The sequence below is a fragment of the Phaethon aethereus genome (assembly GCF_964289735.1).
Source record: "Phaethon aethereus genome assembly, chromosome: 5".
Classification (NCBI taxonomy): Eukaryota; Metazoa; Chordata; class Aves; order Phaethontiformes; family Phaethontidae; genus Phaethon; species Phaethon aethereus.
Window position 1 is genome coordinate 12,708,823 of NC_138579.1, and position 22,337 is coordinate 12,731,159.

At 49.6% G+C, this 22,337-nt stretch overlaps 1 protein-coding gene across 1 annotated transcript; it reads right to left on the bottom strand.

Annotated features, from left to right (window-relative positions):
• Window positions 1-789: 789 nt before the first annotated feature.
• TNFAIP2 (TNF alpha induced protein 2) lies at window positions 790-12,149 on the bottom strand (the record flags this gene model as incomplete). The annotated part of the gene is made up of 11 exons (XM_082000266.1): window positions 790-931; window positions 1,352-1,473; window positions 2,736-2,891; window positions 3,786-3,908; window positions 4,852-4,972; window positions 5,161-5,259; window positions 5,350-5,450; window positions 6,284-6,409; window positions 7,581-7,695; window positions 9,319-9,946; window positions 11,810-12,149. The coding sequence occupies 11 exons, from the start codon at window positions 12,147-12,149 to the stop codon at window positions 790-792; spliced, it is 2,073 nt and encodes a 690-aa protein (XP_081856392.1).
• Between the last annotated feature and the right edge of the window lie 10,188 nt (window positions 12,150-22,337).

Below are 22,337 nucleotides of genomic sequence, written 5' to 3' on the forward strand. Positions count from 1 at the left end.
GTCACTGCGGAGGGGCTGGCGGCTGCTGGGGGGTCGAGCACTCCCACCTCACAGAGGTGATGGAAGCACATGCTGCCCCGTGTTGGGGCCAGCGGGGCTCTCCAGGGCCGGTTCAGAGACCCCGATGCCCCTGGGCAATGCTGCTGCATGGGGCAGAGCGTGCCGCTGGGGCCACTCCGAGCCCCAGACCTGGGGGTAGTGCAGCAGAGCAGTAGGAGTCCTGGCGTGGCTGAGCGACAGCTCCTCCTGACCCAAACCTGGTGCTTCTCCCATCAGCCTAACGCAGCCACCCCTGCCCAGCTCAGAGGAAGGCAAATGGGGTGCAAGCATGCTCACATGGGACTTTTCCAACATCTCTACATTTTGTCTTCAGTTTTTCCTTCCCTCCATTTCCTTAGAAGAAAAAAGATACATAGGAGGTGCCTGCCCGGTCTGGGCAGTCAGTGACGTGGCCTTCACGGCACCCTGTGAGGTAGATGGAGGTCAGAGCACCAGGGCAGTCTCCAGGTGGAGAACGTGGTGGCACCAAGGAGACCTTGGAGGGAGTCTGCGACTGCTGCGTGGAGCAGCCCCAGCCCTTGCAAGCACCGCTCCTCCTGTGGGTGCCCCCTTTTCCTGGCCGTGCATGGAGGACAGTGATTTCCATAGCGATGCTGAGCCGCAGATTAGGAGAAAGCACTTTGCGTAGGACAAGGCGGCAGTGTGCGCTGTGCATCGCTCCAGCGGATGGTCTCCACCCCCCGCTTAGCCCACAGTCCGACACGAGGCGGGGCCAAGGGGTGCCTTGGTCTAGGACACGTTTATGTTGGAGAAGAGCGGGGCCCCAGGCAGCGTGGATGCCGTGCTGTCTGCCAAGTAGCCCAGGATGCTTTTGAGTTCGCCGCGTGACAAATTGGCTTTAATGTACAGGAACGCTTCCAGGTGCCGTTTGCTGCGGAAGAGAAACGGGCAGGTGTTATCTCCTCCCGCAGACCTCCGCGTGGCCGGTCCAACGCGCCAGGATGCGGCCCCCACGCCGCAGCGGGCGCTGAGGTCCCTGGTGGATGCCAGCTCGGCATCTGACAATCCTGTATGGGACCCAGCACCGCCCCGGGAGGTTTGGGGGAGGGTAGGGAATCTCCAAGGCGAAGGAGAAAATCAGGCCAGAATTTGGAATATATAAATAGGCTTTTGTTGTCCAATGGCACTGGGCTTGCCACAGCCTGGCAGGCAGCCCCCACCCGTTTTTAACATTTTCAGCCTACATAATTTCCAGGCTACGTGAACCTCATCTATACTCATATTTGACTGTTTCCTGGCTCAATTAGAATTCCCTTTTGAGTATTTGCAAATCTGTTTCAGCGTCTCTTACCGGATATCGGGGTACGTCGTGGCGAGTGTTGCAACTTCAATTTTAATAGCACCTAGATCCTGAAGTCGGATTATTTCAGCCAGTTTGGGGAGCGCTGAATTCAGCCATGTGGCTTGAGAACCCTGCCAGAAGAGAAAGCAGTCAGCAGGGAACCATGGAGGTGCAAACTTCTGCCCAGCCCAGGACCTGTGTTTCGCCAGGAGTGCCGCCGAGCCGGCTCCCGAGGCTGTTACCTGGCGAGGTAACACGGCAGCGATTTTAGGTGCCTCATTGTTTTCAGTGATGTTTCTAGCCCAGCCTTTGCATGCGCCAGCCTTGGAGAAATTGGGTTAGTTGTGTGGTGTTTTTAATCCTCTTACACAAGTGGTGTAGGGTTTGCCATAAGACTGAGGTTTCCGCATCCACCTCGACAGACTCTCTGCTCTTTCTTCCCAGCATGTTTTCCTTTCCTTGGGTTTCTATGCTGCCCGGTGTGTGCACAAGGTCTGATGAGTGAGGTAATGCACTAGCACGTGCTGCTCCCTCCCAGCTCTGCACACAACCCTGCCTTTCGCATCTCCAGGCATTGCCAAAATCGTTCCCTGCCCACTCAGGTAAAAGCCCCAACTGAACCTGTTTTCAGGCCGTTGGATATCCCAAGGCACTGGATGCCTGACCTCCTGCCCACAGCGAGTGATGCTCAGGCTTGTTCCTTCTCCTGTCAAACGTGCATAGGGCGGTGGAGGACAGGGCTTGGCTTTGCTTTTTTTTCAGGCAAATTTAGAGATGTGAAAGGGGGGAGGTGATCTCAGAGGACAGAGAAGGGTTTCAACCACACAGAGGAAGCAAGGTCTCTGGTGGAGGAAACCCTCATGTACCAGAGACACTACACTGCCTGTGTGGACATGGTTTAGTGGGTACGGTGGTATTGCATTGATGGTTGGACTTGATGATCTTAAAGGTCTTTTCCAACCTTAATGACTCTGTGATTCAGGACAGGACATGTCCTAGTCCCTGCCTGACCTAAAAGCAGCAGAGTGAGGGAAATCAAGGGTGAGGGGGAAGAGTCAAAACCCAGACTCCACGTAAGTTGTACTGAAACCGGAGAACTGCAGTGTTTAGCTAAATCTTCTGACCCTATTAATATAAACCTTCAAAAGGAAACCACTGCCTATGCGACAAAGGAGAATGAAATCATGGCTCTCCGTCTGGGGAAGGGCAGGCTGATAGCAGGGGAGCCTTCCTGCCCTCAAGCACTTGGTGACCTGTTTCTGGCTAAGGTCCTTCCTTCCAGGAAATTAGGCTGATTTGGAAAGATTAATGAGAGGCTGCAGAAAATTTATTTTCCTGTTTTTTAGTATGCCCATGCCCCATGCTGGTGTGGACATGGTGAGCACTCACGTACATTGCTGGTGCAGAAGGCTTCCAGGTCGGCAGCGTTCTTGGAGATGTGTTGGGCCAGGTTTTGCTGTTGTGCTGGGGTTTTCAGGCTGACTTTCCTCTTCAGCAGCCTCACAATGTACTCTTTAACCAAACGGGCGTGGATCTTCTCAATGATAGCCTGTTAGGAAGGAGAGGTGATCCATGTATCTTTTGCTTGGGGACAAAACAAACTGTGTGTGTGGATGGAGGGCAAAAACATCTTGGGTGTTGTAAGACATGCCCCACCAAATGCCTGCTGCTGATCACACGTGGGCAACAGTGCTGGTTGCCAACCTCCCCATGACTGGTTACGCGACATCCTAGATGCCGAGAATTTCTTTGTACTCAAACTGATGAAGTGTGGGAATTCCCAAATGTTGTTTCCTTCTGGGAAGAGTTGGAGGCATAGAAAAGATCTAACATGTGTTAGATAAGAAGTATCAGTACTCCAGAGAAACAGGAATTCACGCTGCTCCTCCTGTTCCTCTCTCTAATACACAAAACATCATAATTTTGTTTCAGCTACTAAAAAGACAAAGGCAGGAAATCAAAGAATTTTTCATACGGTGATGTTTCATGTATACTCCAGCATCACTGAAAATGTGGTTGTGCCTCAGTTATCTGGGATTTGTCCCAGTTGTATCCATCTCCTCCGGTCCTTAGGGCAATCAAAGGAGCCATGAGACAGAACCGTGCGATTGCATCCATGTTTCAAGGTTGCGGAACCAATCCCACACATAAATAAAGCTGTATTTTGGGTGATCCCGAGAGCACTTTCTCTACAGCAAGGGTGGTTTTTGCTGAAAATACTGCGGCACAGCTACAGAAGCCTGCTTCTGCTGGAGAGAGTAAGATTTATATGGCTAATCTAGGTAAGCTGCATGCTGACGGAAATCCTGCCTGAGAGGTCTCTCCGATGCCAGGCCAGCTGGCCAGTTTAATGCTGGTCAAGGCAACTCCAGTCGCAGAGGATCGGAGCTGAAAACACAGCCTCAGCATCCCAGAATCCCTCTGATATTTCTCTTTGACTTACGTGGTAGAAAGGGTCCTTTAGGGTCCGGAAGTCTGAAATATGTATACTAGTGGTTTTAATGATCTCATTCATAATCTCATTGCTGGAGTCCCACTTATTTTCTGTAAACTTCTTATAAATTGGCTGAAAAAAGGAAAATCTGCTTAGTTCCCTCAAAACAAAGTTTATACACACATATATTTAGCATTTCTATAGGTACAGTATCCTACATAGCAACAGCGTGGTGTGCAGTCCTGTGCAGGGACGTGTGACAATGACTTACAGGGGCAGGGGAAAAGGGGGTTGTATTTGGTTTGTGCCCCCTTCTTGGTTCCTCATGATGAAGACAACTGAGAACTTGAAAGGCTCATATTGAAGATGCTTTTTCTATTTCCACATTTTTAACATTTTGTCCACACCATTTTGTCTGATTAGAGAGTTATGGAACCATCAGAAAAAAATTAATCATTATGAGATGTTTTCAGTCACAATTTTTCTTGGCCACAGTAAATAAATATGAAAATAAAAAAAGCATCCTTGCTCTGTCAGATGCCTTCCAAAAGGCCCTACAGAAAAGGCAGGAGAGATTGCGGCTGAACATTCCTGACTCCTACGGCTTCCCCTCCACGATGCTTGCTTAACTTAAAAAGCTTGTTATATATAAAAAAGAAAAAAAAAAAAAAGAAAGAAACCAAAAGTGCCTTTCAGGCCACCTTTGTGAAGAAGCCAGAAGCTGCATAATTGCAGTCCATGTCGTTTGTGATTGCTTCCTACAGTTTGGAGTGTAAACACTTGCAGGTTGAGACTCTCCCTCCTGCAGCAGTTATCTCAGATGTGATCAGCACGTTTTATGCTCGTCTGCACATTCATGCCTATGTAGCTGCACCCGTTTTGCCTGCAGGCTTGAGCACCAGCTCAAGGAGAGGTGATTCAGAGTTTTCTGACTGATGCTGGGAGGTGACCTGCACCACAGCCGTTATGAACATTGCTGCATTTGAATCGGAGATTTGGGCAACCGATTGCGTGTCAGGGGAACGTGCCCAGCCCCGACACCGGCTGAGTTGTGGGGCAGGAGGGTGTGGGGTACCTTCAGCTGCACAAACAGCTGTTGAAGCAGCATGTCAAAGCCGCTGTTTTCAATGTCGCCGAGAGTGCTGAGGATACTGTCTTTATTGTCCTTTTCTGCCATGTTTTTCTCTGTGTAGTCTCTGCACAGAAATATTAGCAAGGTCAGAATAATCTGTCCTCAAAAGAGACAGAGAAATTCAGGGGTCTCCAAACCTTCCTCTGCAGGCAGATGGACCTTCCTCTGCCCACTCTGGAGCACCTCCCCTCTGTCACACTCCTATCTGCTGCCTGCAGAGGAAGGAGCAAAGCCTTTTCTTTGGACCCTTACCTAAAATTCCAGCAGTTGTTAATATTCGCAATCAGTATAGGCTTGTAGTATCTGTGCTTCTTGCTTTTCTCCTTGAAGTCTTCAAAAGCATCCCGGTAGCTGGAGGGGAGATGGGCAGAGGAGAGGCGGGTGAGCGCGTGCCCCGGGCAGCTCGGGCAGCCCTGCTGCCCGCCTGCAGCCTTACCGCACCTTTTCAGGAAGGCAGGCAGCTCCTTCGACAGGCGACACGACAGCTCCTCGCCCACTGCCATGCTGATGTCCTTGGCTCGCTTCTGGCCGCTGTAGACACTCTAACAAACAAAGACGACCAATTTAAATGCCGCCTGCTCCAAAAAGGCCAGGTTTGCTGGTTAAAAAGGCTACAGATCCTTAACTGCGGTAACTGCGCCCAGCTCCCCTGCACTCCTCCCTGCGACTGAGCCAGGGACCGTGCAGAGCAGCTACACTTATTTTGGTGGGTTCAAGCCAATTTTGAACTCCATTTTCAAATGGGGAGAGAGGGGAAGAAGAAAGAAGCATTAAAGTCTATAAAACAGATGAGAAAGTAGGGAAAGTGTCACTTGGGTTTTTCGATTTTTTTGGCTGAATGTCATATGATTGCATTAAAAAAAACAATTTAAGCACAACCACCTCAATATATGAAAAGTTTGTTTTTTAAAAATAAACCCTACTAATCCTCTGCAGTCAGAGGAGGGAGAGTGTTGGACACGGGGAAAGGGTGTGAGCACTTGGAGCAGCTCTGCCCGTAACAGTCTCCCTGGGAGCAAGCAGAGCGACAGCACCACGCGGCTTCCTCGCTCAGCTAAACCTGCCTCTTGGCCCTCTGCTGCTGCGCGACCCAGCGCCTCACAGCTTGGCTCCAGCTAGGGGTGTGGAAGAGAACCAGAGAGAAATGAAGGCAGCTTCCCTGCTCGTTTTGCTTATAGAGGAATTCGTCTCCAGCACACAGTAGACCAGGACCACATCAGACCATGGGTCAGGGCTTCCCTGCACCACCCACCTCTACCACTGCCCTACACCAGTGACTTGGCCTTTCGCTTTCCTGAACTGACTATAGTTAGTCTCATACCTTAAATACAGGTAAGATGCAATTGTTTGTTTTTTTTATATATATCTGTATTACCTGGATAACAAATATTGCTAGTAGTTCACTCTGAAAATGTCCATTTAGTTTCTCTGGTTCTTTGTCTTCTTTCCATCTCTGGATTTCTTTATCTAAACATTTGCTCAGTGAATTTTTGATAGTAGCCTTTAGGGAAGGAAGAACAACAGCATTTACCACAAAGTGGATGAGCAGACTTTTTCCTCGGCCCTGGCTGAGAAATAAAGGCTCTTTGTTACGAGACACCTTATCCACAGCTTCACAGCAGCAAAGACAACCCCCCCACGGTATCCACCTATGCAATAGCGAGTTCAGTATTTCAGGGTAGGAGTCAAGATCAAGATCTACGTCCCTGCCCGCCAACCTGGCACGTCAGTGGTGATCTCGAGGGCCGGGGAGGAGAGCTGTGGGTAGGAAGGTCGCAGGCAGCTACACGTGCCAGAACCAAAATTCCCACAACCCCCCCACGTTGCCTGTGTGTCACACTCAGTTTTGCAATCCTTTTTCGTGAGCACTTCTGACGTCTTACGAGCGTTGGAGAGTGAAACAAAATGTCCTCAGGTTTTCTCTGCTCCGACCCCTCTTGCGTGCACACTGTGCATGCAGCAAGGCTTTTGAGATGGTCTGCACAAAGGCTGGCATGTATCTCTGATCACCTTGTTCCTGCGCTTTGCAGCCCTCGCATCCACCTCTCCCATCTGCAAACCATCACGGGCTACAGCTAAACCTGGAACTTGCCTTCTCATTTTCCAGGAATTCCAGCCCAAAATGCCAAAAGCACTAAGCTATGGGAGTACCGTAAAAGTTGCTTCTTGTTTCCATTAAGGCAAGAGTGATCCAAAAACCAGAACAACTGTTATTTTCTGCGGACCAGATGATTCTCCATCAAAGAAACAAATTTTTCAAGACCGGACCTGCATGCTTTGCGCTCAAGGTCTGGCACCGCTGCAGAGGCCAGAAGTAATTCTGAATCCATCATCTGTGAGAGGGAGCATAAATCCCTCTGGGGATTTAGCAGAAAACTGTAAAGTTACCCATAAAGATTTGCTGTTGGGTTTTTTCCCACCTTCCCACTGCAAGGCTTGCAAGAAGAGAGCACTTCTCTGGTGGCTCCCAGGGCTCACCAGAAGTTTGCTCTGCAAGTCCCATCTAGCAGAAGGCTGACCTGTCCCCCCCAAAGAAACAAAAGCATTCTTGCTTTTGAAAGAAGGGTGTGTGACTCACAGCTGAGAACTGTGCATGCAGGACAAGTCAGAGCTCCTCCGAGGAGTCATGTGGGAGCAGTAAAGGGAAGAGGAGGGACTGAACAGATTCTCACCTCTTCACTGTCAAGGTATTTCTTTTCAAGCTCTTTGCTCAGACTTGATGGCAAAAGGCTTCCAAGCTTAACTTTTTCCAACTCCTTGGCTAAAACATGATCTTTTCTCATATCTCTGGAATGAAAAAGCCACACAATCACATTTTCCAAGGGCAGTGTAATTCAAGACAGCTGTTTATGCAAATCACTAACACTTTTTGAGGCTATCCGTGAGAAAACAGATGGAAATGTACATTGTCCTTAGTCCAGGCAGGACTTGGCGGAGCTGAATCTGTGCCAGGGGTGGGACCTGTGAGGGCTGGGACCCCAAGCAACCCCAGGGAATGGAGTCACGTTCTGACGAGCTCCTGAGCACCAGCCACTGGGCTCTGGTGGGGACTGGGGACCCAGAGCAGGAGGGACACGTCCCAGCACACAGCATCTCTCCATCAGTGTAGCAAGGGGATCAGATGAAAAGCTGGCATTTCGTGGCTAGTTGGGAACGGAGCAGGCAGTTTCATACCCCGCTGTCATGTCTCCACCGTGCGCTGGCTGAGGTAGGTGCTCCTGAGCAGCTTCGAGGGAAGGGATCTGCCAGACATGGGGGGCTCAGGCCAGCACTTGGGGGGCTGATTTGGAAGCAGCCTCTCCCTCTGGAGCTGCAGAGAATAACCCTGAGCATTGCCCGATTCCCTTGTCTGCACATGACCCAGCTCCACCGGGTACACCACTGTGCTTCCCACACACAGGCTGTTTCTGATACGATGCTGGAAGCTGGGGCCAGGCTTTGTGCAACCCTCCTCCTCCTCGCTGCTCCCTTCACTGCTGGTCATGGAGAGAGGTGGTCCCTGAGCAAGGCACCCAGACCTGGCCTCTGGGAACACCCCGCAAAGCATCCGCTGCCTTGGCCAACACTGTCCCCAGCACTGGGCTGCGCTGCTCTGGCTGAGCCCTCCTACTGATTTCCAAACACATGCTGGTTCAGGCCTGAATATCCTGACCTAGAGCACAGCTCTGGCTTTGGAAAACTTCCAGGTTCAACACTGACTCATTCTACGCCGTCAGTGAAACACGAGAATGAAAAAGTGGAGGTGAAGGTTGAATGGCTTTAGAACAGCCGAAGAAACACTGCTGGTATATATGCTGGTTTTCACCTAAGGAACGAGAGCCCTTGATTCTCCATCCGGTACTATAAGCCACAACAAGGAATATTTTCAGTTCTATAACATATGGGGCTTGTGAAGCTGATGATGTCCTCTCACAGGGGCTCACCCTTTGGTCTCCTAACCCAGAGGACAGCACAGACTGTGGGTGATGCCTAAGCAACATCTTCCATGCCCAGGATAACAGCATCTCAGGTTGTTCTATTTATTGGCTGCACTCTGATCCAGAGGGCTGGAATTTCCAAATTTTCCAAGAATGAGTTCAGGTCTGCAACTGGAATAGACATCAGGGCAATGAACCTGCTCAATTCACCCCACAAGTGAAGCACTAAACATCTGTGTGGCATGTCTGTGGCCCAGAAGCCTGAATGGCGGGGTGAACCTTTGGTTTACAGACTAGCAGCCTTGATTGTGTCCCCTCCAACTCTCGTGGCCAGCTGGTGTACATGAGCAGGACACCAGTGATATCAAGACCTAGCGACAGACCAGACTGCATCACAGTGATGCCGATTCATAAATCAAGCAAATATCTGTTTTTGCAGCTGCTGAACCTGTGTTGATCACCGGGGATAAACACGAGTAAAAGCCTCACTTACTTTGGATAAATGTTGTGCACCCACGAGAGGAGGAGGTAAATATCCTTGTCTTCCAGATGAGACTCAGCATTTTTCTTTGCCTGGGAGGCAAAATGGTTGTGGTAGAGTTCAGCATATGTGCTGAACACGTTAAACTCAGGAGGATAAAGCTGTTTAATGTGCTTTACAACTACCGTCAAATCTTCTTTCATTGTCTTTCCCATATGCAGGAGGTTCTGACCAACTGTAGAGAGGTTCTCAGTTTTAGGAGTATGACTTGTGTCTTTCATTCGAGTCTCTACCGACTCCTTTACTGTAGCCAGCCAAAGCTCTTTCCATTTTCTAGGTCTAAACTGCATGTTTTGGTCAGGTGGATTCTCTGATGTGTAGTTTTGATCTTCTTTCTCCTGCTCTTTCAGTGCTTCTACTGCTTGCTGCAGCAGTTCTGGGTTTGTTTTTGCTAGAAGGACAGAGTCTTTCAAGATGCTGAAGACTTTGTGCTTCAGAACTTCGTAGACAGACTCGATGTCTTGCTGGCTGGTGTTCAGTCCCTCCTCACATTTGCTAGACAGGCTTTTCTCCAGGACAATCAGATGCTGAGTGGCGTCACAAAGCTTGTGCTCTTCAAGGAGCTCCATAATTTGTTTGACTGGTGAAAAAAAGAACAGCCTTTCTTTACCCAAGAACAAAGGTTTAAATTTCTATTTTATATAAAATGATGGCTCTGGAATTTTTTTTTTAAAATGTTTATATTTCTATAATGCTAGATCTTAGAATTCCTCACCAGAAAATCTTTCTGTTTATTTAAAATTATTTCTAGCCTACCTCTAACTGGGGCAATGGAAGCCCATCACCGGTGCGTTACATACGGACAGGTGTTCATGTGCTACCCATAATTTTTTCCAAAATTTAGATTTGGGGGGGTTTATTCATTTATTTATTTATTATCACCCCTCCCATTAATATGACCTCAAGTAAGAAGCATGGCTTTAGAAAAAAACATAGACAGAAAGACATAGCTAAGTAAGATGTGCTTAGAAGAAAAACCACATGGGTTTTCCAGAAATAGGTTGGCACAAACTGATCTGTGAAACTTTTTTGGAGGACACATTTAGTGGGCAAGGTAAATACAATGGAACTATTCTTTCTGAACTACAGCCAGTTATTTGATATGGTGTAACCTGGGAAATTACTAGTTAAAATAGAGACGTTATATCCCAAATTAAGTTTTGCTAGGTGTGTACGGTTTGTATGGAAAGCCCTGGTTGGAGAATGCTTACATTATTCATGAAACTCATATTCTCCTTAGAGACTGCAGCACAAAAGGTGGGAGTGCCCTATTGGCATCTGCTGATTACACAAAGTTCAGAGGCAGTATTGAAACTGAGGGCTTGGTGTATTATACAGGAACAATGGGATAACTTGAATAGTAAATGGGCTGAAATTTAATAGCACAAAGATACAAATTCCATAGCACAAAAGTTACTTAGCAACAAATATGATTTTCTGCTGCAAGCTGGATGTGAATCAGCTTGAGGTGGAGGAGGAAGAGAGATGCCTGGAGAATGAGGAATGGCCAGCTGAGATAAGAAAATGGTGACATAATTGTACCATTGGTGGTATCTCATCTCGAATATTTTCTGCAATTCTGGTTGCTTTATTTCAAAAAAAAGACATTGGGAATGGAGTAACGCAGCAGTAAGAAAAAAGGCATGAAGGGCCTGTTTTCAGTAGCCTTGGTTCATTTAGCTGAGCAAATTCAAGGCCGAGAAGGAAAACCACCAGATAGGGAAAACATTTGATGCATGGAGAAAGAGAAGCCAGGTAAAGGCTTGCCTGGAAATGAGATAATTTGTACTAAACCAGTGAGACTTTGGAAAAGCGCCCCAGTAAAGGAGGTAGGACTGAAAAATGAACTTATTTTATGGTACAGCTTGCTAAGCCTATGAACCAGGTAATGAGATACATCATCTGAGGTGGCAGGTGAGCTTTGGAAGTACCAAGGGGCTCCTTCCTCTCCATTTCTGGGTTTCTCTGAGCGGGTATTTTTCTATATCTCTAGGCACCCTGCAGGGACAGTGCCCATGACTGGAAGAGCTGTATGTTCAGATACCAGCCCCAGGAAAGACCTACGCACGCTGCTCACTGCTGTCCCTGGGAGAAGAGGAGATTTCACAGGGTGATGGTTTCATGAAGGAACAGAGCAGAGAGGCACGCCTTGTTTTCTGGCCAACCACAGATCTCTGTGCCCCCATGAGAGGTAGAAATAAGTTTTGTTTTGGACAGAAAACCTGCGAACTGGCAGTTCCTCAAAGAGTGTGCCCTTGGTACCAAAGGCTTAGGACTTGAGGCCATGTCCCCCTCAGCCCATGTTTCCCCAAGATCCTTGGGCAAGTCAGTTGAACCTGTCAGTGCCCTTGTTTCTCAAGGGGACAATTCTCCACCTCGTGCAGCCCCTCTAGAGATAACTATGGCCTATAAGGTGGTGCAAGGAGGATGGGGGAGCACTTACCACTGGGTGGCTTGACCTTTTTCATCTTCTTAAGTGCACTCGTAAGGATTCCCTTTATTCCTTTCTTCCCCTTTTCAGGGCTGTCCCCAGCAGAGGTGCAGCTCCCATTGCTTGTGATGGAAGATGCACGTGAGGGTCTGCAGGCTGCCTCTGGCCTTTCACTCATCTTCTCCTGGTCCCTAGACCAGATCTCGTCTCCAGAAGGTTCAGGACAGGCAGGGACGTGCTCAGCTACTGATGTCGAAGGGTTTTCAAGCTGCCTGTTTACATCAATGCAACCCTCTGATCCGTTGCGTATTCCAATAGGACCACTTTGGAAAAAAGGTAACATTTTCATCATTTTCCTTCTAGCCTGTAAATTTCAGAAAGAACTGGTCAGATTATAACAGTTTGCATAAAAACTACCATGGCACAATATGGCAAGGTGTATTCCCATTAAAAACAACTCATTCTGGAATGAGTTTTTCCTGTGTGGGTGGTGTGGGGAGAGCTACACATGTCTGGTATGAAAACAGCTCTGCAGGAGAGCTCCTGAGCAACATCACCTCAGGTAACTGAGAGGATGGAAGCAGCTCTCTGGTCTAATTAATAACTTAGAGAAAATCGATGAGTGATTTTAAGGGTGATTAGGATGGCCTGATTTGAGACCTCGAGCTTGTCTAGATACAGGAGAGCAGGGCTCTTCCACAGGATGCTGTGGGAGTAAGAATGTGAGCATGGATGCTGTACGCAAATGATGTGGGTGGGTGGGACAAGCATCATGTGCCTATTCAAAGCAGCCATGAAACCCCCATACTTTCATATGGCATCAGGATCAATTCCCACCTGCTTCAGGGCCTGTTTTTGCTGATCTCTGCAGATCTCTGCTCATCTGGCTGCAGATCTGTTTGTGGAAGCACCCATGTAGCTACTTGCACACTTGCTATTTTGCAAGTACAGCACAAAAATGAGACGAGCCTATCAAGCCAGGTATGCATCAGTTTTTGCTGAGCCTGGGTCCTGCTGGTTTAAGTGTGTCCCCATTTAAGTCAGTAATAAAATTCTTGGCTTTGTTGAGGAGAGCTCCCACAGAAGGTGGCTGAGAGTTTAGACACACTGGGGATGTGAAAAACATGGTCGAAAGGATGGGAGTGTGGGAAGCACAGCAGTATCTCCTGATATGATCATCATGAGGGTGATCACTTTAGACCCCAAAATCCCAGTCAGAAGCACGGCTTCAACGCTCTGCGTGCTGCCTGCATCCATACAGTGGCAGACACAAGCTCAGGGACACATTCAGACCCTTCAAACCCACTCACAGTCTGTAATATCATTTTTAAAACAGTCCCAGGGTGACTACAGCATCCCAAAACAAGGCAGCTTCAGTGCAGCTTGCTGCAACTTCGGTGTAACTTCTTGGGTGTTTTCAATACCCAGGAGCAATTGTTGTCTCATTTGCTCATGTTGAATCGTGGGGCTGTAGTGTGGGACGTGGCTTGCGCAGAAAGAAATGCTGGTGAAATGGGGTGGTGGAGTGGGGAAAGGTTCTGAGAGCAGGGACTAACTAGACCGGACTTTTCCCAGAGCTGCTACATGAAACTGGTGCTAGTGATCGGGGCTGCTGCTCATCCAGAACAGTCCCCTCCTGGCTGGGAAACAGGAACAAGGCATGAGGATCGGGGTGGTTTAGCCTTGTTTAAACAGACATTATCCTGCCAGAGTCCTGCTCTACCACCAACACTCCTGCGCTGCAAATAATTAACAATAGAAATTTGTTATTGTAACAACATCTTTATAGATTTTATATTTAGAATTATTTATGTACATGTATCATTTAATATATTGCTACAGGTGTATTTGCATAATTCTATTTAATTTATGTAATTATTATAATTATGCAATTACTGTAAATAAGGTGACTCATAGCTTCCTTGTTCTAACAACACTTTTTTAAAAGTCACTTTCTGGGAAACCGGTGCACTTTGGCATGAAGAACTCTCAGGCAAGTTTTGGCTTACTTGTACTGCATAAGGGCAGAGGAATTAGGCTTTAAACAAAGGAAGAATTTGGCTTCAGTTGTAAGGCAACAATGCAGTGATCTTCAGATACCCTTGTTAAGTTTACGCTGTTGATACGTCTCATGCTGATACAAACTGTGATATTATTTGTGGGCAAACTGGTTGGAAGACTGTGGCTTTTTATTTGATTGTGATTCCTCCTGCTGGTTCCCAGCAGCTTGGAGAGCTTTGAAGCATCAAGTTAGTGGCAGCAGCCCAGTGGTTAGAGGGCAGTTAGAGTCCAGCTGAAAAGCTTTCGTTCTCCATGCTTTGGCTTACCAGGTCCTGTTCAGGATTAGTAATGTTACTGCTTTTAAAACACAATGAGGATGAAAACTCTTTTGGGAGGGAGAGAAAGGGATGTGGGTGGCATGATCTGGCTGGCTCTCTGCTAAACTGGTGGTCTGTGACCTGGGGCAAAGGGCATCGCTGAGCCCAAGGTGCTGCTACGGCCGAGCGGCACGATCGTGGCTGCCAAGAGGCACCGGGTCCCTGCATCGGGTCACTGCGCGGTGCAGCCTTCGTGCCCCAGGGCTGTGGGGCCGGTCGTGCAGGCGAGCGAAGGGGCCCGAGCCCCGTGGCAGCGAGTCACGGCTGGAGCTATGCACCTGCCTCTTGCACACTTACTGGGAAGGGAGGAAGGAAAAATCCCTGTGGTTCACTCTGGCTACTCTAGTCAGGATGCCCCATTAAAATCCTAAAAATGGTGGAAAAGAGCTCCTTTTTCCTACATTTCCATTTAAGAAAAAACATCATGGCAACAGGATTCTCTGTAAGTGTTTGGGACTTTCCTGATTTTTGCAGGGCTATTTTCCTAGCCTGCATTTCCCAATATGACGCTGTGTTTAGATTAATTCTGCCAAATCCCTTCCTTCCTGTTTGTTCAAGCACAGACTCAGTCTAGTCCTTTCTCTCTCTCCTATTATTCCAGACAAAGCATTTATTATTCTTTTTTGTTGTTGTTTCTAAACAAAGAAATCACCTCTCCCTTTCTATAACCAAAGGTGACTTTCAGTGTCTTTTGTTTTGATGAATGATGATCAGAAAAGTGGATTTCCAAATGGTTTTCTTCTTCCTCAATACTAAGTTGAATGTTTTTTTGAAAACCATTGAAACAACGCTGTACATGAAAGAATTAGCAAGGGCAAGATTAGTTTTTAACAGCTGGCAGAACTTTGTCCTGGTCACCCCCCGAAAGGGCTGGGCACGGGGGCTGGCGATGCCCGGGAGGGCAGGAGGTAGCTGGGCACGTGCCACCGGGGGCTGCAGCCTGGGCGAGCCCCTGGCAGCCCCTCTGCGGAGCGCACCAAGCCATCCTCTGAAGCGTGTCCCCACGCCCCGACCTTCCTAAAGAAGTCCCATACCCAAATTAGAAGACAGATAAAATCAGCTCCAGCATTTCCGCCCAGGGGCTGCGCATCAGCAGCGTGAGCACTGTTGGCAATATTGGTACGTCAGGGTGTGCTTTTTCACCTTGACCTAACAAACACTGAAGGAGTTAAGCATCTGAGTAAGGCTGTCACTGCAATAGCTGCCATGCCCACTCACATTTGGCCAGCTTGAACGCTCCCCCGGCGTGTGTCAGTTTGACGCTGCTGGTTTGCATACGTTTGTATCTGTGGCAGGAAATACCAGCAAACCCCAGCTCCCAGTTCTGCCTTGAACTGCAGCCTCAGTCACTCAGGGTAGCACCAAAAACTCCCCCTCCATCTCTTGTCTTTGTCGCTAAATGGCCAAGCACTTTCTGTGAGAAATGCCTATAAGAAACTTCCTATTAGAAACTTTATTAAAGAAAAAACCCCACTTTCTACAAGAAACACTCAGCTAGAAGGAGGTGGCACTGCTTACGGCTGGAGGCCACGGGCAGGAGATGCTGTGCAGGCACTGCTCCCTGTGCCCCCCCCAGCACCCGCTCCTTCCTCTCCAGCAGGCAGGACACGCCAGGAGCTCGGCTCTGGCTCAGGTGGCCACAGACTGCTCCTCTACGCCTGTGTTCTGCTCACAAATCAAAGCTTGTTAAAACTCCAGCAGACTCCTAATTATTCTAGCAGTTAACGCTCTGGGAAATGCCGAGTCATTTCCCAGGCACAGAGCTCAAATTCAAGTCTTGGCAAATTTAATGATTGAAGGTCAAGACTCTACATAGATCCCAACTCGTTATTATTACTAATTTACTGTTAATTTACTGCTACCACCATCATCCTCATTATTATTATGTGGCACTACAGTTGTGCCGGCAGATTCTTTAGCTCAAATTATTTTTTACACGTATATTCAGACTACGGTTTCCAACCAGAAGAGCAGCACAGTGCACACAGCATCCTCTGCCACCCTATACGGAGGGCCTGTGCCATTAGGACAGCAGCGATGCTGACTGCCGGCGTGGCCGGAGGCACCCAGGGGTGCAGAGCTGCTGGCTCTACGGGCCAGCTCTTATGCGTGGTGCCGATCACGGCACGTACCCCCAGACTGGAGCTTTTCCAGGGTGGGCAGCAAGGGCGAGGGAAACAGCCAGAGCAGAGCCACCACACAGAAGGACACAACTCGGACTGTGGGCATGGTGGCCACCCGTTTTGTGCTTTTCCTCCTCAAAGGAAACAGCCTTCACATCAGCTTAGGAGTGAGCTTATTCGTGAGGGGCCGCTCATAGTGAGCACTCAGGGGAAGAGATTTACCGATTACCCCTATTCTGAAATTTTTGCTGATCTTTTTCTTGACTTCTTTTTCCTGAGCTGCTGCCAGTATTAACAAGCATTTGTTTGGATTTTTAGTCCTCTCCAGCCTGATGACATCCTAGGTCACAGGGATTTATGTCTTGTTTTAGTGGAAATCCCCCACTCTCCCACAGTCTCTCAGAAACCCAGTTATTTAGCAAAGTTTGTTCTCTGCACTTGCATCAGCCTTTTCTTCCCCGCCTCGCGCCCTGTGGCAGTGGGGTCACCCCTGACCACACGAGAAAATCTTTTGAAGCTGTAAAGCAATGCAGCCAGTCTGAATTTACTGTACCTTGGACTATGCAGTGACACCTAAATAAGCTGCTAATAAATCAAAACAAAGAGTCTATGGAGACACCAGCCCCAATCTTTGCAAGTCAGGAAGCCCTCCCAGGAGGTGGGCTTCTTCCTAACGCTTTTCGTTAGTTGGGTTGTGTATCGCATAGGGACACCGTGAAGCTGGGGGCTCCCACTTGGTTCTGCCTGGGAAATCACAGTCTGTAGATGAGCTGGGCCACCAGTACCCCCACCTTGAAATTGTAGTGTGCAGCTCATCCATGTTCCTGTCCATACCCCTGTGGGACATGGACCACTCCATGTGGTCCAGCACTATCCTGATGGTGGCCAGGCTCCGCTCTTAATGGGGTCAAAAGCTGAGGGGAAACAAAACCTATGTCTCCAGTAAAGAAATTAAGGCAGGAGCAAAGCATCCCAGGGGATCCAATCCATGTACCTTAGCAGTGCCAGGGATGCCCATGGGGCTGGGGGTGACAGGGGACCCAAGGGACCTAGGGGAATGGCAGTGGCAGACCAGGCAGAGGATCCCAGGGCACCTCACCTGGAGTGAGATCCTTTAAACCAGCATTAAACCATGTTACCACCTGTCTTGAGAACAGCACAGATACTGCTACACAGTGCCTCTGTCATTTTTAAATGAGAATTTGGTTCCCCTAAATTACTGAAGCACAGCTGGAAATGGTCCTGTAAACCAGTGTCTCCCATTGTGAGAATTTTTCAAACAGCAAAGGAGAAGAGAAAATTACACAGATATATTGTTATTGGGAAAAAGCAGAGTAAAATGCAGTGTAATATGCTCCTTTTTTTTCTCGCTTCAAATCTGGGCAGTATCATTTTAAACTGCTGCCGTTGAAAGAGAAACCGACTCCTGCTATCTAGGATTTTGTTTTCCTATTACTATTCCCAAAGCCAAATCTTGCATTCAGGCTTGGAGTTTGCAAAATTCACTGCTAGAGCTAACAGTGACTGCAAAGATACACAAAATCCCTGGGAGCCAGACCTAAAGCTGGAGCGCTTGCCTCTGCCAGCACTTTCAGACTCTTTGGCTTTCCAGGCCTCTTTTTACAGAGAGAGTGATGGAAGCAAACCCAAACCTGAGTTTTCCAAAGCGCTCTGCTCCTGTTTGATCGGCTCTGTCGGAATTGGGAAGCCTCAAAGTCCCTCAGCGAGGGCAGGCAGTTGGATACTTTGGAGCGTGACTGTTTCTTCAGGTTTTCTGCTCTGGACTTGGGTGTGATGGCGAGGCCCCATGGCTTCTAGATCAGCCATACGCTTCAGTCACAGAAAGTCTCCTCCTTTGCAGCAGCCTCAAGAAGAAGTCCTACATGATACACGCCGAGGATCCTAACCCAGAGGCTGAACCTTTCAAGTCGTGCCTGAGGAGCTGACGCGGTGAATGTGGGGCAGCTGCCCGAGGATGGGAGGGAATTTTGACAAGCATTTTAGTGCTCTGGGAAAAGGCAGGTCCTAGGGGCGGTGGGACTTCCCTGACGGGGGAAAAAAATAGTCACAAAATGGTGAGCATGGCAATGCAGAAATGTGCCAGCTCGGCACGGTGACCCCAGCAGGGGCCGTACAGATCCCAGCCTGGGACCGTAGAGGATCCAGGCACTGAAACAGTGTTTTTCCAGTGCAGATGGGCTGAGTGAATCATAATGCAATTCTTTTCCTGTGAATTGGAGAAAACCAAGGAGAGGAGTGGGCAGGAAGTGCCACGCTAAATCTGGACCCTGGTGCCTGATCTGGTCTCAGAATGCCTTGGTGCCCAAGACCTGGATTTTGGGGAAGGGGTGGGGCAGTAACAGGCATCACTGCTCGCAGCCTGTGTTCACACCCTGAAATTTGGGGGATGAGCAAGAGAAATCAGACCCAACTGTCACAGTGCAACTGCCAGACACATGCTCTTGTGGTCCCCAGCCCTGGCATGTGTCTGGAGCTGCTGGCCTTCTCGCAGCAGTTCGATTTACTCTCTACTTTGGTCATTACCAGGTGGGTCTAAAACCCGTCGCTTTACCCGGGAGTCCACCCTTTAGCACCTTCCACCTATCCCCCCCCCCCCCCCGCCCCCAACACCACGGAGAGCCTTCGCGCTCGCCCCGCTCCCGACACGCGATCCGGGAGCGAGGCAGGGCCGCGGGCGAGGCTGGGAGGGACACGCCGGCCCTGGGGGGAACGGGAGAGCCCCGAGCTCCGCGGCACGAAGGACTTACGCTGCGGCGGCTCCCGGGCGGGCTGGCGGGGCGGCGGCGGGACGGCTGCCGAGCCGCGGGCAGCCCGGCTATAAGGGGAGGGCGCGGAGGCGGAGACCCGGCCGCGCAGGCAGGCCGCGGGCGCGGGGCCTCCGGCGGCGCCTCCCCTCCGAAAATGGGCTCGGGCCAAAGGGAAGAGAGAAATCCCCTCCGACGGGGAAGAAGTCCCCGCGGCGGGGGGGGTGGCTGGTGCCGGTGGCCGCCTGCCCCAGGCTGGTCCCTGCAGAGGAGCTGAGCCCCGGCGTCATGGGACACCCCAGCCTCACTGCCCCAGGGGTTCGTATGCTCCATGTGGCTGTCCCCCACCGCAGCATTGGAAACCCGGCGCTAGGGATGGAGCAGATGCTTCCAGAAGCTGTGCTCCCTGAGCGGGGCACTGCCACAGGTGGGCTGGCAGGGACGAGGCACGTGCCTGAAAGCACAACCTGCCGTGTCAGGGTGCTGTGTCGTGCCCTGGGTGAAGTGCCTTCCCTGGAGTGGGGCTCGTGGTGCTCACAGGAGACACTAACGTCAAGCGCCTTCAGTATGATGGTTGGAGTTTCAGGGCGTGAACACAGGCTGCGAGCAGTGATGCCTGTTATCCCCACGCCCCAGCCCCTTCCCCAAAATCCAGAGGGAGGTCTTGGGCACAAAAGCATCCTGAGCCCAAACCAGGCACCAGGGTCCAGATTTAGCGTGGCACTTCCCACCTCCTCCTCTCCTCAGTTTTCTCCAATTCACAGGAAAAGAATTGCATTATGTGTGCTGCCACGGCAGGGGACGGCCGGAGGGTGGCCAGGGGACAGCTGGGTGACAGCAATGGCTGTGGGGGGCTATGGCAGAGGGTCCGTGAAGGCTGTGCTGGGCTGTGCTGTCCCCTGCCCAGATAAACTTAATGTGGAGCATCTTCTGCATCTACATGGGTGAGATCTGGGCTGAAGCAGCTGCCCTGCAGACAGAAAATCAAAATACTGTGGTCCTGCAGAGCCTGGCTTCCTTTCTCCTTTCCTGGGAAGGTCTTGTGGGGGCAGGGAGAGGTCAGCCAGGAGGTCCCAGTGCCTGGTTACTGTGCCCAGGACGATTTCTGTTTTATACCTGATAGCTGTGATCTAAGACGAGATGCAAAAAAAGGGTCCAGAGACTCAAAGCTGAGTGTGAACCATGAGCTTCCATGGTGCTGCTGATGCCCACATTCAGCACCTGTGTGGCTGCATGAGTTTCAGGGGGCTGTGCAGGCCCAGCATGGGGGCATTCCCCAGCAGCAGACATGGTCTGGGGCCAGCGTTTGTGCTAGAAGGAGGTGCCTGGCTGAGCGGGCACGGTGCCGGAGAGCAAATCCTTCTCCTGGTCTCTGCCTTTTCAGATGGCATCCTGCCTGCTGGGGCTGCTGCTTTCCTCTCTGGCACTCTCTCCCCAAGAAGACCATGGCAGCAGGGAAAAAACCCTCCCCCCCCAACAATATCAGCCAAAACAGGAAGCAGAAGCAGAGGGGCCGCCCCGATGGGCAAAGCCATGATCTCCGGTCTCTGGAAAACACTGATTCATCTCAGGCCAGCCTGCGGCTGAGCTGGGTGGAGGGTCCCCCTCTGGGATTGCCCTGGGGTTGGGTCCCCTTGCTGCTTGACAACTGATGGCCAGAAAAAATCATTGTCATGGGACAGAAATGCTGTGTGCCACATCAGTCTGAAAATCATCGGAAATATGAAACAGCCTGAGATTTGGCCCTGCAGTAACTCTGTGCTTCATCACCTCCTCCGAAGGCAATGTGAAGGGGGGAGGCAGGGTTTGCCACCTGCGGTTACAGCTGATTTTGGGGCAGCATGATGCAGCTGGAGGTGAGCTTGGTGCTGCATCCAATGACCCTTTTGTGCAGAGGCAAAGGGACGTTGTTCCTGGAAGGCACTGGGGAGGCTAGCATGGCCCGGGGGTTACACACACAGGTAGCTCTGGGCATGGCTGGGCCGGCAGCATTCATGGCTGACTGAAAGCAGAGGATGCTATTCTGGATGCAGGGTGGACCTTGGGGCTGGTTCACTTCTCATGTCCTCAGCTGTGTGATCTCACAGGATGCAGGGGTGTCTGTCCCCAAGTGTGCTGCGAATCTGCAGTGGGAAGTGGCTCAGTGAGACGTCTCAGACCCGCTGAAACCCCTCTTTAAATATTCAGGGGGTCTTTGCCTTTGGCTCAGCAGCAGCACCACTGTTTGAGTGTCTCACTCCTGGCTTAACACAGGGGGCCCTGACTGTGGGAGACTCCTGCAGCGAGTGATGTGGGAAAGCCCAAGGGAGTCTGATGCTCAGCTGGTGTTAGCAAACGTAGTTGCAAATCTGCAGGCATCCTTGGTTGTTTTCTTGGATAAATGTCTGAATGATTTACGTGGGATCCAACGTAGATTCACATAGTGGGATCTGTTGCTGGGCCTCATCTTTAGCTTCTGTAAGTTAACCTCAGTGGGGTCAGAGAAATTCTGCCATCAGACAGGAGAACAAGAAACATCTTGTAATTGGGCCTTAAATTAAAAACCTAGAGCTTAGGTGTCATCCTCCAGGTGCCTTTATTCACCTGAAACAAACCTATCACTGCACTTTGACTTCCTGCTGATCATGGCATTGCTTGTCTATGTAGTGTGATTTCCAAGACAGGCCCCTTGTATTGGGTAGTGGCTAACCAAGTTATACCAGGCTGCACATCTCCTAGTCCTGGATGGGAATTTTTCTGTGCTCATTAACTACTCTCAGTGTACTGCATAGGGCTACATGGATATTCTGTGTTTATAATTTGTGCTATCTAAGAAGCTATCTTAAGTCTGTGATTTTGAGAAACCTGGGGTTTTACACTTAACTTCCATAATATACATGATATATTTCTCAGCTGCAACCTACACTTAAAAGCAAGAGGTACATCAGACATTTGTAACTTAACTTTGCAGATGCTTCCTTAAATTTGAACAGCAAACTTGCATGGGGTCATTCACCTCATATATTGAGCATTGAAGACTTTTTCACTAGTAGTCCTAATATCCAAATTTTGCTGGGGCCTAGAAAAGAGATATGACTCTACTAAAAAGAAAGTTGTGAATCCTTTATACTAGACAATGAAAGATTTGTCTTACCTGTAAAAACGAAGAGACTATAAACAGGTGTTGATAAGGAGATTATTTCTGAAGCGAAGTTCTAATTTTCTCTTTCAGCAAGCCGAAGAGCTGTTATCCTTTGTTACCAGCTACAGATGTGTCAAGAAACAGATTGTTATG